The sequence below is a fragment of the Hydra vulgaris genome, chromosome 13, assembly GCF_038396675.1.
Source record: "Hydra vulgaris chromosome 13, alternate assembly HydraT2T_AEP".
NCBI lineage: Eukaryota > Metazoa > Cnidaria > Hydrozoa > Anthoathecata > Hydridae > Hydra > Hydra vulgaris.
In genome coordinates, this window is record NC_088932.1 from 24,136,028 (window position 1) to 24,151,062 (window position 15,035).

At 26.8% G+C, this 15,035-nt stretch overlaps 2 protein-coding genes across 3 annotated transcripts in view; one reads left to right on the top strand and one right to left on the bottom strand.

The window, feature by feature from the left end:
• Positions 1 to 6,959: 6,959 nt before the first annotated feature.
• The window catches only part of LOC101234753 (uncharacterized), a 48,926-nt gene continuing 40,850 nt past the window's right edge, over positions 6,960 to 15,035 (top strand). Inside the window, exons 1-2 of one of the 2 annotated variants that reach the window (XM_065814971.1) lie at positions 6,960 to 7,052; positions 7,141 to 7,253. The gene's annotated coding sequence lies outside the window, so the exon portion shown is untranslated. Of the gene's footprint in view, positions 7,058 to 7,140; positions 7,254 to 15,035 lie in introns of both variants that reach the window. The other variant, XM_065814972.1, reaches the window with a different exon arrangement.
• LOC136089217 (tigger transposable element-derived protein 4-like) lies at positions 11,547 to 13,277 on the bottom strand. Its single transcript, XM_065814973.1, has 2 exons — positions 12,952 to 13,277; positions 11,547 to 12,824 (listed from the first exon to the last, which is right to left on the bottom strand). Exons 1-2 carry the CDS (start codon positions 13,257 to 13,259, stop codon positions 11,645 to 11,647), a joined length of 1,488 nt encoding a protein of 495 aa, XP_065671045.1. The 5' UTR covers positions 13,260 to 13,277; the 3' UTR covers positions 11,547 to 11,644.

Sequence of the window (15,035 nt, forward strand, 5' to 3'; positions counted from 1 at the left end):
GGGTCTCAAGTTTTATGAAACGTTCACAGTTAACCCAGAGAATTACATCAAATGTCAAAAGAATTAAAAAAGAATTGTCAAAAAAAATTTTCAAAAGAAAACGTGCAGCTATAAACAAAGAATAATTAAAAATTTATTTTGACAATATTAGACTTGAGCTTGAAAGAATTCCACCTTGTAACATTTGACAATATTAGACTTGAGCTTGAAAGAATTCCACCTTGTAACATTTGGAATTATGATGGAACAAATTTGAATGATGACCCTGGAAATAAAAAAGTTGCTATGAAACGTGGAACTAAGTACCCTGAGTGAATAATGAATAGCAGTAAGGCTTGTTTCTCTGCAATATTTTGTGGAAATGTTGTTGGAGAAATTCTTCCACCATACACAGTTTTTAAATGCACACATACAATTTATGGATAAAACATGGTCCGAAAAATTCTCGCTTTAGAACCCAATCTGGCTGATTTGATGAAGTTACTTTTGAGGATTGGTTTTCGAACATTATTGCCATGCGTTAAGAAACGAGCCGGAAAAAATGTATTAATAGGTGACAATCTCTCTTCTTATTTAAGTCATTAAGTTATTCATTCTTGTGAAAACATAACATTAGATTCATATGCTTTCTGCCCAATTCAACCCATATGCTTCAACCTCTTGATGTTGCATTCTTTGCACCATTAAAAAAGCACGGAGAAGTATACTTCTGGAATGGAAACTTCCCGTGGTAAAAAACTTGCAACGTTACCAAAAGAAGATTTCTCTAAGTTGCTAAATGATTTAATGACATCCATTCATAAATGTTCAAGAAAAAATTTAATTAGTGGATTTAGAGCTTGTGGTTTGGTGCCGTTTAATCCTAATGCTGAGTATATAAAATTAACCAGAGCCTTTTAGACATTTAAAATGAGAAAAAAAATGAAGGTGGTGAAGAAAGATGTTACACAAAGTAAAAGTAAAAAATATATCCAAAAGTATAAAATATATCCAAAAATATAAAATTGAAGCAGGAAAATCTATTTCTGTAAAATACAATAGTGAAACAGAAACAGCATTTGAAGGTGAATCAGTTTCTAATGAATTTATGATAGATTACTGAAGAGATACCTTAATTTTTCTTAAAAAAAACAAAGTTTATGTTACAAATTGTTTGTTTATTCTTTAGTACTCTCTTATTTTTTCTAACGTTTAATAAAAAAATAATAAAAAGAAATCAAATTATTTTAGTTTTTATGTTTCTTTAATACTGTTTATATTTATTTTTATTGTCCTTTTTTGATTTCTTGACATATTTTAGGTACCCCTTTTTGAAATAAATGCTAAATGTAAGTTTAAATAACATTAAATGTGGTTAATAACACTTAATTTACATCCGGTGCTAAAAAACAATTTACTATGACAAAGTTACCCCATTGCCGGGTAACATTAACCACCTCATTATTTCCATAAAATCTTGAATTTGGTGAATACAATGAATACACTATTTTACTAATTAAATGACATTAGTAATGCACAACTTTGAGCATCTTAATAGTTTTAGGAAAATGTGACTTTTTTTCAAAAAGTTATATTCTTTATCAAAAATGGTAAAAAGTTACCCCGGTTTACGTATTTAAAGTTTAGTTGCTATTTTGGAACTATTAATTTAAAAAATTACAAGGTTCATTTCTAATCCGAGAACGGACGAACGTCGTTTGGACGTACAATGTACGTCCATTGTACGTACAGTGGTGCAAAACCTCAAAAAATTAGCCATTATTTAAAATTTTTCAAAGCATTATAAAATTAATTTTTTATATTTTTTAAATGAATTATACTGCTTATATTATCTAAAAAAATATAGGTTTGCTATTTATGTTTATTAACAGGACCACTACACGAATTTAAAAGACGTCATTTTTGTCATCAATTTTCGTTAAAAAAGTGCAGAATTTCTAATTTCAATTTTTTTTTTAAATAATTCATTATATAATTTTTTTTTTACTCAAAGTGAAAAAATACTTTCAAAAATTAATACAAAAAAATGCAAAAAATGCAGCTTTTTGTAATTTTGAATTCGTTGTTCGTTTAAAAGATATTCTTCTCAAGCTAATCTAACTCAATCTTTATTAAGTCCTAGTTATGGCAATACCTCATAAAAAAATTCAGCTGCATATATTCATGCATTATGATAAATTTTTAGCTACTAACACGCAACCGTTTTTTTGCTCAAATATTCTCAATGTTTATAATTCGTATAAAATATATATATAAATGCAAAATATTTTAAAATTTTTATAAATACCAATAGTTAAATCATGTTGCTAGGTTAAAAAAGTTTATTTTTTTTGTTTAAATAATTTCATACGTTTTTATTTTTATCGTGAATCTTTTGAAAAAAGGCATTTTTTCATGTATTTTATTTATACCGCCCGAGGGGTAAAAATATTTTTTATTTTATTTTTCTATACTACAAATGGTACATGACTCTCTTAAAAAAATTCACTTCAAATTATTAAGTCTTTTAGTTTTCATAACAATTTTAAAGTCGAGTACGTTTGATGCATTTGGCGATTGTTAACAACGATTTTTTGAGTATTATTGGAATTGCTTTATTCATTTCCATAAAAACGAATTTTCTATTTTAATCAGTTATTCAAAAAATATAATATGAATAAGATTATGGTGCAAAGACAAAAATAATATTTATAAATTTATATAAAAATAACATTAATCAAAATATTAATTTATTTAAAATTACTATATCGTATTAAAATTTTTCTGTTTTTATTTTGTTTTCTATTTGTTCTTCAAGAGTTGCGTTAAAAAAAAAGAAAAAAAAAAATCATGTATTTTTTGAATAATTATAAAGAAAAGTTATTTTGGGACAGTGGCTCACCTTCCCAGCGGGCATTTGTTTTTAAAAGTTATGTTCTAAATGTTTTTTAAATGTTTTTTATACGTTTTCTAAACATTCTTCCGTAAAGAGCGTTTAAAAGACGTTTAAAGAACGTTTAAAAGACGTTTAAAAAACGTTTAAAAGACATTAAGAACGTAACTTTTAAAAACAAATGCCCGTAGGGTTGTGTCTATCCGGGACTGTTAGATATTTATGAAAAATTACAAAATAAGTTTAAAATGACTGCAATGGTACTAGCAAAAAAGTTATCAAGCGGTTTTTACATAAAAACTTTTATTTCTTATTTTACGGCCAAAAAACTGTAAAATTGAATAAATTATTAAAAAAAATCGCGATTAAATTTTTTAAAATTTTACTTTCGTTTTCTTTCCTATAAAAATCACCGAACCGAAAATTTTATTTTTTGAATTTTTTTATACATTTTTGGAAGAAATAGAAGAAAAAGTAAATATTTGATATATTTTGCCTCCTGGCTAGAGACCGCTAGGAATTTCTAAAAATATCTAAAATATGTTTAAAATATGGGTAATGTTGCTAGTAAAAAAGATATGAAGCAATCTTTTAATAAAATATTATAGTTTTTATTCTCAACATCATTAGTATTATTAAAAAAAAAGTCTGTTAGCGAAATTAAATGTCAATAGACATTTGTTGGACTGGACATTGGGATGGACATTTGTTGGACAATTGACATGTGTTGGACAATTGACTGTTGTTGGACAATTGACATGTGTTGGACAATTGACTGTTGTTGCCGAAATTAAATTACAAAACTTTTAGATTTTTTAATAATTTTCAATAAATATAAATAATTTTTAATAAATTTTAGTTTTCACAAAGTTATTGGAAATAAGTTCAAAAAAGAAAGTTAGCAAACTTTAATTAAATGATCAAGAACTAGATAAATTTGAATAAAATTATAAATGAAGCGCTAACTTCGATTTCAATTAATTAGAATAGTTTTAAATTTAAACTAGTTTTCCTATGAGCTTTTATTTCGACTCCACATTTGAAATTTTTTTTTTATGATATATTTATAACCCATATCTGCTTTATAGCCAGTTATGATTCTAAAAAAACGACCCCAAAGTTTATAGTTGACACCACTTTTTTCGAAATTATTTTTTGACTCAAGCAGTCTTTGTTCCATTAACATTCCATTATTGCTTTGATCATTGATTTTTCTAAAATAATTTTTCAGTTGAGTCCAATACATTTCTATTGGGTCACAATGAAACTTAGGAATATGAATTATTTTTACGTTCATCTTATACTTTTTATTGTGCTCTTGAACTAACTCATCTAATTTTGATCTTTTCGTAAAAGTTAAATGAGACGATGCTTTTATTCTTAAGTCAGCAAAAAAAATGTCTGAGGTTTTCATGTTAAGTCAATAATTTCCAATTCTTTGCATTAACAAAAACAAGCCTTTAGAAACACTATCGGAATATAAAAACAGTTAATTGTCTTTTCAACACCTTCATCGAGCCATTTTAGTTGACTGAACAAGTTGTACCAGGTGATTTACAAAACATATTTACATCTAATAACGCTTTTGTATGTGTGGTTTGCTCAGCAACACGTGAATATTGTCGACGATATATAAATATCGTCGACAATGCAACTACACTAATTTATTTAATATAAATTCGAAAATTTACTGACTTCATTATTACTTCATTATTATCTCAGTAGAGTTAAAGTCAAACGAACTGAGGAAGAATTGCTTCATAGTCAAAATAACAGCCTTTTCCGGTGTAATGATACTTGTTACTGTTCAAGAAAAAAATTGAAATCAGTTTTTTTTATTAGTTGCGGTTCGCCACTTACAGCTTTTTCCCATTCACATTCATTTAAAGAAAAGGTTGTTTATTTTGGATAACTCACTATAAAATCACTTAACATTCTACTGATTCCTTTTCCTTTATTAAACATTGGACTAAAGAAAGCATGAAGCGATTTAAATGATTGAGTACCATCCGAGCGCACCGTACTTTCATCACGAGCCGTAATTATTCGCGCAGTTTGAACTTTAGCAATGTTCCATATGTATTCAGAAGTTGCTGTTTTCAAAAACATCCAATAGTTTTTTATGTTGTCGGCAAAATAATTTACAAATGCTTCTATAAACTACAACGTCTTCTCTTTCATGCCCATTAACAAACGAACGAGCATTGTTATTCGACCAAAAAATCCCTAACTAAATAGTAGTTTTGAATTGCTGTATAGCTTCCACTATGTTGTGATATTTTACTTTTTTTTGGCTTCATTTTTACCGTCAGAGATCTTTTTAACGTCTTTTGTAAATAAGTGACATCTTGCATTTAGACTTGCTGTTACCTATATGTGTATTTCTAAAATGGAGTAATGGAAAACGGAAGTGGAGCCGCAAAATAAATAATAATGATAGTGAAAAGAAATTCGCTGTAGTTCTAATTTCATTTAGAACCATGTAAGAATTATCAAGAACTCAATTTACAGTGCACCTGCATCCTATTTAATTAAAAATAACGATAGAAAAAACTTTGCAATTAAAAAATGGCTATATTCCAAGATATAGCTTTGAACAATGTCATATAACAGTTTTAACTTAAAAGATAATGAAATTAAATTAAATTAAATTTAATAATATATTATTTTTACGCTTTTATTTCGAGATTTTTATGTCATGCATTTAACTATAATTACATTAGCATATTTTTTTGGCAATGTAATAATGATGTTGCGAATGATGTCTTCCAAAGTCTGTGTGTATATGATTTAATATGTATTTGTATATTTGTATTATTGATATGGACATATATAAATAAATAATAGGCATATATAAATAAAATTCATATATGTAAATGGTTACTAAAAAGGGCGCCCCTGAATTTTCTAGTTAATTATAGGCTTAAACATTTAACAATACAATCAATATCGATTTCATCTATTAACTTTGTTTTATTGGAATCGCAATCCGCTAAATTTCACAACTCGCTAAAAATCTCTGCTAAAAATTTGGATTCATTTAAAACTGCTTTAAGTAATTTTTTTTTTTAATTAAATTATTTAAAAATACTTTAAATAAAATTTTCACGATATTTAATTTAATTAGAAGGTATTTTCGAAATTAAGTTAAATTTTGGAACACCAAAGTTTTTATTTGAAAATTTTGAGTATTTATGATTTATTTGAAAGTTTTGATTTATGATTTACTTTACTAAAATAAGATTAAAATGTGATAGAAACAAACCTAATTAAAAAGATAAACATAATTTTGCTTTAAACATATAAGGAGTATTTTTTTTTTTCGGACTTATCAAGTGTTACTAAAATCATATAAACTTTGAAATGCTGAAACTGAATTTATATAAAATTTGTAAAAACATTTACAAAAAAAGATAAAAATTTATTCTTTGTTTATAAAAAAGTAAGTTACTCCAAAATAAACTAACCAAAAAGGTCTTAGTTTAAAGCAGGGTTATTTGGAAAAACTTCGTCTCTCTCATCTCTTCTCGTTACGTCCTCGACACTATATTTAACACATGTATTATCTGAAAACAAAACATGATTTAAACATTATAACATACCAGTATGTTAAAGTGCTTTGATCTTAAGCAAATATATGCAATTATTAATGGCACACACATCATACAATTGTTTATGGTTTAGACATTATACTATATAATATATATATTTGCTTGGCGCATCATTATTACCATGACACCCAAGAAATGTTTTCAACATTGACAATTACAATTTCCGCTCAAAAAATCGTGCCAAAAATTTTTCAATTTTTTTGCAAAACTTCATGTGCAGAGTTGTTTATCAGTGCAAGGATGATACCTCCTTAGCAACAACGGATGCTATGGTACTGATACTTTCAACGTTTTTTGATTTACTAAGTATTAAATAAAACAATCATCGGATTAATGTCACACTCCCTAAGTTTTTAAATGATTGTTTGTTAAAATAATGCAAAGATTTTTTGATACGCAAACTCTTAGTTTTGAATAAAATTTATTATTATAAGATTAATAAAAAATAATAGAATGAATAACAGACTATCAAACTTGATCTTTATTTTATTATCCACTTAAAGATGCTAATAAAATATATTGGTTTGATATGTTTTCGTTGTTTATAGATGATCTTCTTATGCTCTATGGTTTGGTTAATATAATTATGTGTTGTTGTTTAATTTTAACTTGAAACAAGATATAATGAAAAATAATTTTTTTGTTTTGTTATCATAGCTAAAATGTTTCATTGTTAAAGTATTCATCTCGGTTATAAATTGAATTTAACAAATTAAAAATGGCAATATATGCAAGAAACAGATAATTGCGATAACTAAAGATTGTTCAACGTAAGTTTAACACAAAACTCATTTTCACGAATAACTTAAAATATATAAGTACTTTGTAGTTATGTATATATATATATATATATATATATATATATATATATATATATATATATATATATATATATATATATATATATATATATATATATATATATATATATATATATATATATATACACATATATATATTAAATATATTATATTTAATATTTATACTTTTCAATATATATATATTACCTCTTTTATTATTCACGTGTTGCGGAGCATTTCAATCAAAAAAGTTGAAACTATTCTATACATAATTTTTTTTTGTCGCTTTTTTTTTTTACTTTATATATAATGTTGTACCTTAGGTGCATAATTGTGTACTTTTCTGATTATATATAAAATAATATACAAAAAATAAAATTTTAAAACAAAAATGATTTCGTCAAAATGTATCAACATATTGACCAAATGACTGATGATATATTCATTTACTCAATTCAGAAATTATCTAAAAATCATACTTTGCATTAATTGTCATTAATATATCGTCAGCTCGGAATACAGGTGTATTGTCGGTACTTATAAATTATATATAAAAATCTAATTATCTAATTTATGTAAGTTTAACATCACGTCAATGAAAAAAAAAATTTTTTAAACGTTATATCGTAACGTTATATAAAAATATTTTTTTACATTTACATAACTTTAAATTTACATAGATTAGATAATTTCATATTTATATACAATTTTAATAAAATTTCAATACGACACTTTTATTCCGAGTTGACGATATGATATATAAAAGTTTTTTAAAGATGTTAAACTACTCGAAGTTACTGCAATAATGAATTTCAACAAACTATTTCAAAATTCTAGTTGAGAAAACGCTTTAGACTTGAAAACTTTCCATCGACAATCTTTATTATTATAAGCATTTCTAAGTTTGGAGGACGTTAAAAAATGTGTTCAATAATGTCAAAAAAAAAAAAAAGTTATGAAGGGTTTTGAAATATTTGTATATAAACAGTTATATATAAAAAAATAAAATCATTTTAAATTAAAAATAAAACCAATGACAAAAAAGGATCTCAATTTTTAATTTAAAGTCAAGGTCTAACAAGTATATACCTTATGCCATCAAAACCGTTCATACATTACAATATAGGCTCATTTGATTAAGCATACTAACACTTTGTCTAATAGTGATTACGCCTATCCACACTTTGTCTATTAGCGATGCAAAAATAAAGTTAAAAAAAAAGTAAATGACGTAGAAAAGTTTTTACCATGACAAAGTCAATAGAGTACAACTTAAGTTTTATGACAAATGTAAAGATGGAAAATTGTTGACAGACTCTCGTGTTATTAACACTCAGACTTTACATATTACTATAACACATAGACTTTAATGTTACTAGCACATAGACTTTAAAATGTTACAATAAAACAAATCAAGATTTCTCGAAAAAAAAATACATATTATTGCATTAGGGATTAAAGTGGTTTAAAAAAGACATACAACAAGTCACGAATTAAGCAGTTGAGACAAATAACAGGTTTTTAAAAAAAAACGGATCCTAACCTTTATCCAGTAAAAACGTGTTCAAGACGTCTAAAAACGTCTTGTATTTTGTGTTGGGTATCTGATATAGTCTATTCTTTGATATTCCTATTTCATTGATGTGACCTATTCTTCGATATTCTTTCTATTCGTCTGTATTAAGCACTGGCGTTACCGAATTGGCGGTTTGCAAAAAAGCAGTTTTTTCGATTAAGTGATAAAAAATCGAATCAAATCGCACTCGATTTTTCAATAAAAATCAACTCACAATAAATTATCCGGCGACTTCCTCTATAAATGACATATTTCTATTATCTAACTAAATATTGCATTTTTAACTAAGCGCCCCCGACTTCTAATCTAAAAATCAAAATTTACTGCTTTACCAAAATTAATCGAATTGCGATAATGCCAGTGCTTAGTCTGTACGTAAGTTTGAAATTTTTCTGATACATGTTTAATCGTTTATAATTTTGTATTCTTTTTAGCGCCGCACGACATAAAATAAAAAATACGTAAACTAAAAAACGCAAAAAGTACAAAACAAGTAAAGGTTTACGCAAAACCTTTACATAAACTACTTTCTAGTTTTGATAATTCGACTGGATATTTTTTTTAAGTAACGTTTAAACTTTTATTCTTTTAAGAAAACGAACTAAAAAGTATAAATTTAAAAAAGTTAGAATTAAAAAAGTTAAAACTAAAGAAGTTAGAATCAAAAAAGTTAAATAAAAGAATGTGAAAACAAGCGCACAAAATACATGGAATACTTTTATTACTTAGGGGAAGGTAACCTAAGATAAGCAGGTTTTGGTAAAACTCGTTTTACGGCAAAACCAATAAAGTTATTTCAAATTAAGTATACTTTTACATTTGCTGATAATCTGTTTACAAATTTGTGTATAAATTAACTGATAAGTAAAAATCAGCACGGTATACACAATATTTTACGATTTAAATATTTGCACCTACGGAAGTATGTAATAATGTTAGAGTATACAAAGTCATTATCGCGTAAATTTTTTATGTTTGTAGTATATTGTTATATATTGTATGTATTATTATCTGCTGGTAATACTATGGTTAAAATGAGGGTTTAAAAAAATTTTTAACATTAATTTTTTTACAAAGAACTTTGTTTTTCAACAACAACAAAATCAGATTCGACTGAGACAAAAAAAACCAAAAAAAAAAACGATTTTGACAATATCCTTACAAAAATGAATAAGGAAAACAATTTAAATAAATATAAGAATAAGAAATAGTAACAATAATAAATAATAATAGTATAACCATTTTTATATTATAAATCATTTTTAATTGTTCAAAGTTATTGTTTTTTCGTTGAGGCTCGAAGCATTCGCTCATTTTAGAAAACCTTTTTACTCCCATCAACGAATACTCTATTTTTAAATTAAAAAATTCTATATAATAATTTTTAAATTATAAATTTTATAAGTTAAAAAAAAAAAAAGGAGTCAATTCTTTAACATAATTAACTTTGGTAACCTTCCCCAGCTACGGCATCTTTTTTCTACTATGTCAATCTTTTTCTACTATGGCAACCTTACACTACAACAAAATTATAATTATTTTTTACTAATTTTTTTATTTACTCTAAAAGAAAAAGATTATAATTTTTTTGTTAACTTTGCTCCTAAGCTTAAATATTTTTATAACTTAAATATTTTATAGCTTAAATATTTGAATAACTCAACAGTAAAACTAAATTCATGCTTGCAGACCATACATGACATTTTTTTTTTTTTAATAAATCATTAACATAACTCAACTATTAGCATATACTAACTTTGTGAACATTAATACATGAATATTGAATTAAAGTAAGTAAATGATTTTTTTAGGTCAAGTAATCTTTCTTCTTTCCCTAATATCGTTCGAACTGATTATGAATAATAAATAAACTTTAAAAGCAAGATACTATAAGGTATTTAAAAGTTCTTGTTGATGAACATTTGTAAAATTTAAGTCATAAAAATAATGAATGTACTTAACTTTACACTAAAATCCTAGACATTAGTATACTAACGAGCTCAGCCCTAAAACTACTTTAAGTTAATTTAATTAAAATATAAATGAGAGGTATTTTTTAAGAACAAATTAATGTAACACTTGTTTACATTACTTCAAAAAGAAAACAAATACACATAATATTGTACAGCATTTGATTTATTGCCATAAATTGGTAATAATGAAAAATAAATTATTTATTTAAAACTATAGTAATCATAGTTTGACCAAATGAAAGATCTTGCGAAATATTGCAAAACTTCATATTTATCTTAAAATGACCAATTTTGCGCTTATCATAAATTGATCAATGGCCACAGATATATATGTTATCTATGTAATAAATACTCAGAATATCTAAGTTAGGATCCAGTGATGAATTAAAGGAGGGTTTAGAAAAACTTGCCAAATGGCAAATTTAACACTAAAACGCTGCAATAAAAAACTTGTGTTTCGGAGTATGACAAACAAAAAATCACTAATTGGCAACAGTGGTTTTATATTGTAAAACAAATGTAATATTTAGAGTTTGGTATGTTTCAAAATGCAAAAGAAATATAAGTGGGACTACTTCAAGCAGATTAAAGAAAGCAAGAAAGCACATGGCACTTAAACGTCTAAGAATGACAATTTTTTTGCATCAAATCTAATGAAAAAATAAGATGTACAGTCGACTCTCGATATCTCGAACACTAAGGGGACCGGAAAAAAAGTTCGAGATATCAAGAAAAGGGTTGAAAATAAATAAAATTGCCCGACTTTCATTAAAACAAGTTATTTTTCTGACAAAAATCATTAACAACAAAAACTACAACTTTTGGAAAAAATCAGTTATCTGATATTGCTTTAAATTATCCATCTTTTCCATCTTCATTAAATCCTCAAGTTTTAGTGCTAGGGATTGTATTTCATTTCCGTATTTTGAGCTGTATAGCGAAGCATTTTGAATTGTTTCAAAAGCAATTTCTAATTGAATATCAGATGGGCGTGGCGGGGCTTCGACGTCAATAGCTTCGTCAACGCTATCTTCAACTTCAATATCGTTGTTTTCAAAATTAGGGTCTAAAATCTGAGCAATGATTTCAGCATCAGTAGCAAGTGAACCGGTGGTTACTACATCGCAATCTAAACCAATGTAAGATTCCGCTGAGAGATCTTCTTGGACGGCACGAGGATCTAACTCTCGCAAACGGTTAAGTTCTTCTGTCAAAAATTTAAAAGAATGATCATCATCAGTTTCTTCAATACTCTTGTTTGTTTTGCTGATACCAGCTTTTTTAAAGCAGTTGATGACAGTCTCCTTCGACACAGCCTTCCACGAAGAAACAAGATCTTTCATTGCTTGAAGTATAGAAATTTTTGGCATGGGTTCGTTATTATCGACAGCCTTGATACACAAACGCACAATTTTGAGACGATAATAAGCTTTAAGACTTCGTATTACGCCTTGATCCATGGGCTGAAGGACAGATGTGGTGTTAGGGGGGAAAAATATTAGGTTGATGTTGCTTAGCCCTTCAATGTGTGGGTGGGCAGAACAGTTATCCACCAGGAGTGCTACTTTCCTGTCTTGAGCACGAAAAAATGAGTCAAGTTTCATTACCCATTCTGTAAAAAGGTCTCCGGTCATCCAACTTTTTAGCTGATTTTTATATGTGTAAGGAAGTTGTTTAATGTGCTTAAAACACCGTGGGTTTTTAGATTTTCCAATAACAAACATAGGTAATTTTTCTCCCGTTGCACTCCCTGCTGCTATGCCTGTTAGTCTGACTTTACTATTTTTTCCCCCAAAACATTTTTCTCGTGATAAATGGTATGTTTTGTTTGGTAGGCACTGGTAAAATAGTCCAAACTCATCGGCTTTGAAAATGTTTTCAAGCTTGTAATTCAAAAGCAATGTTGGAAGTGTAGTTTCATTCCACGAAGCAGTCATATTATTCGTCACGGCGGCACTTTCGCCTGAGATTATTTTAAAGCTGATGCCGTTCCTAAAAATAGGAACAGAATAATTGAATTTTAATTACACGTTTAAAAAACTAAATAAATTAAATATAAACAGATACATGTTATTTGTTTATATTAAAATTGAACAAGATTTGACAAAATTTAACTGACCTTTCTTTCCAATTATGAAACCAACAATCAGATGCTTTAAAATCCAACTCTCCTAATGCTTCTGCGAATTTTAGTGCCTTTTCTTTTAGTATGGTACCGTCAATTGGTACTTGTTGACTTCTTTTTGCAACGAACCACGTGTATATGGCCTTGTCTACATTTTTGAAATTACCACTACGAAGTTTCTTCCGTTTAGATTTTGTGCCATTTTTTTCCAGTGAGGTTAATAACTTGGTTTTATTTTTAATCCAGGTTGATAATGTATTCTTTGGGACTCCATACTTTTTGGCAACCTCTTTGTTAGACATCCCAGTCTCTAGGTCTTTTAATGCCTTGCATTTTTCTATTATAGATTAGTTCGTTTAACGAGCGGCATGTTGCTGCCTTTGACAAAAAGAATAAATTATATATTAAAGGAAAACTTTTCAGAAATTCGATTCTTAAAAAAAAGTCGAATTTAAAAATCGAATTAAAAATTTTTTTTTTTCGAAAATTGGAATTTAAAAAAATTAAATTTTATTAAAACATTTTTGAAAAAAAAAATGTTGAAAAGTTCGAGATAACGAGAGAAAATTGCCCTGTGGACCGAAAATATTGTTCGAGATACCAAAAAGTTCGAGATAATAAGGTTCGAGATATCGAGAGGATTTTAGCCTAAACTAGTACGTTATGTCCATGGGACCGCTAAAAAAGTTCGAGATACTCAAAAGTTCGAGATATCAAGTATTCGAGATATCGAGAGTCGACTGTAAATATAATAAATTGAAGCTACGGAGAATAAATAAAGGGATACTGCAGAGAAGAAGAACAATGAAGACAAACATGATGAAATCAATGACACTGAAAATGAGGTATCCTGTATCTACACTTTTAGTGAAAATTGTTAAGTTAATAGTGCTACTGATCATGAATCTTCTCTGTGATATGGTGAACTTGGTCCAGGTATTTTTCAAACTTTTAACATCCTTAATATATTAAATCATGTCGTGAATATCTCTAATCTCCCAACAAAAAATTCTTTCAAATACATTTTTAGATTACTACTGATTCAAACCTTAGTCAACTTAGTGAAATTTTAAAAAATATTTTACTCATGATATTGTGTAACATTTCCAAACTAAAAGTTTTCATGATAAAAGCTATAAAAGATACTATATTTATGAATTGTCACTTTTCAATACATTTTTACATAAAGATTCTACTCTATACCCATAACAGTTAAAGAAGCATAAAGTATTTAAGAAAAAGATATTTTCGAAGCAAGAATTCAAAAACCAGAATAGATGTTATTTGCTTAAATATTTTCAAAAAGAGTTAAAGAATGATAAAAAGTGTTAGTAAAAATGGTTAATGCTTTCTCAGTCCATTGGCTTTGTATTTTACTACGTATGCAAATTATTATTGACTGATCATGACTACGTATTTGTAAAGATGGTTTTGCCAATTTAGAAAAAATTTATTAAACTATTTTAAGCTACGAAAAACAGCTAAGAAGTGTATGAACAAATAAATACAACTCATAAAATAAAATTCTTTTACCGATGATTATATAATATGCCATATTAGAGACAAGGCTAACTTTATTGGGTTATTTTGATAGGGTACTTATAAATACTTTCTGCTATTTTGCAAATAACAGAACTGGTTACAACTTGAAAAAAAGTTTCAATTTGAAAAAAAAATGTATGAACAAAAATAAATGAAAATCTTTACAGAAAAATTCTGTCTATACCTTCTTTTAATGTTAATATTAGGGTTTGGCTTTATTTCATTTAAAAAAATATTTTCAAAAAATTAAATTTTTTCTTGCATACATAGAAGAGATTGGTACTGAAATAACCAAAGCAAGTCACTAACAATAATGTCTAGCAGTAATTCTTGTTTCGAGTTCTTTTTTTGTTATTGTTTGTTTACAAACTAAAAGTTTTCAAGATTACATTGAGAAGAACGAATTTCCTAAATTGCATCGAGAGATACGAATTTTCAAGATTATCAAAATCTTATCAAAAGTAATTTTTCAAAAATAAATTTATCAATTTGAGGCTTAGATGATTTTAAAGTATATTTCTGTTATTTTAGATATA

What these genes read in the sequence shown, in the direction of transcription:
- LOC136089217 (XM_065814973.1), bottom strand. Translation starts at nt 13,259, where the DNA reads ATGTCTAACAAAGAGGTTGCCAAAAAGTATGGAGTCCCAAAGAATACA. An exon ending in TTTCATAATTGGAAAGAAAG is followed by an intron (nt 12,825 to 12,951) that starts GTCAGTTAAATT and finishes TCCTATTTTTAG; the next exon opens with GAACGGCATCAGCTTTAAAA.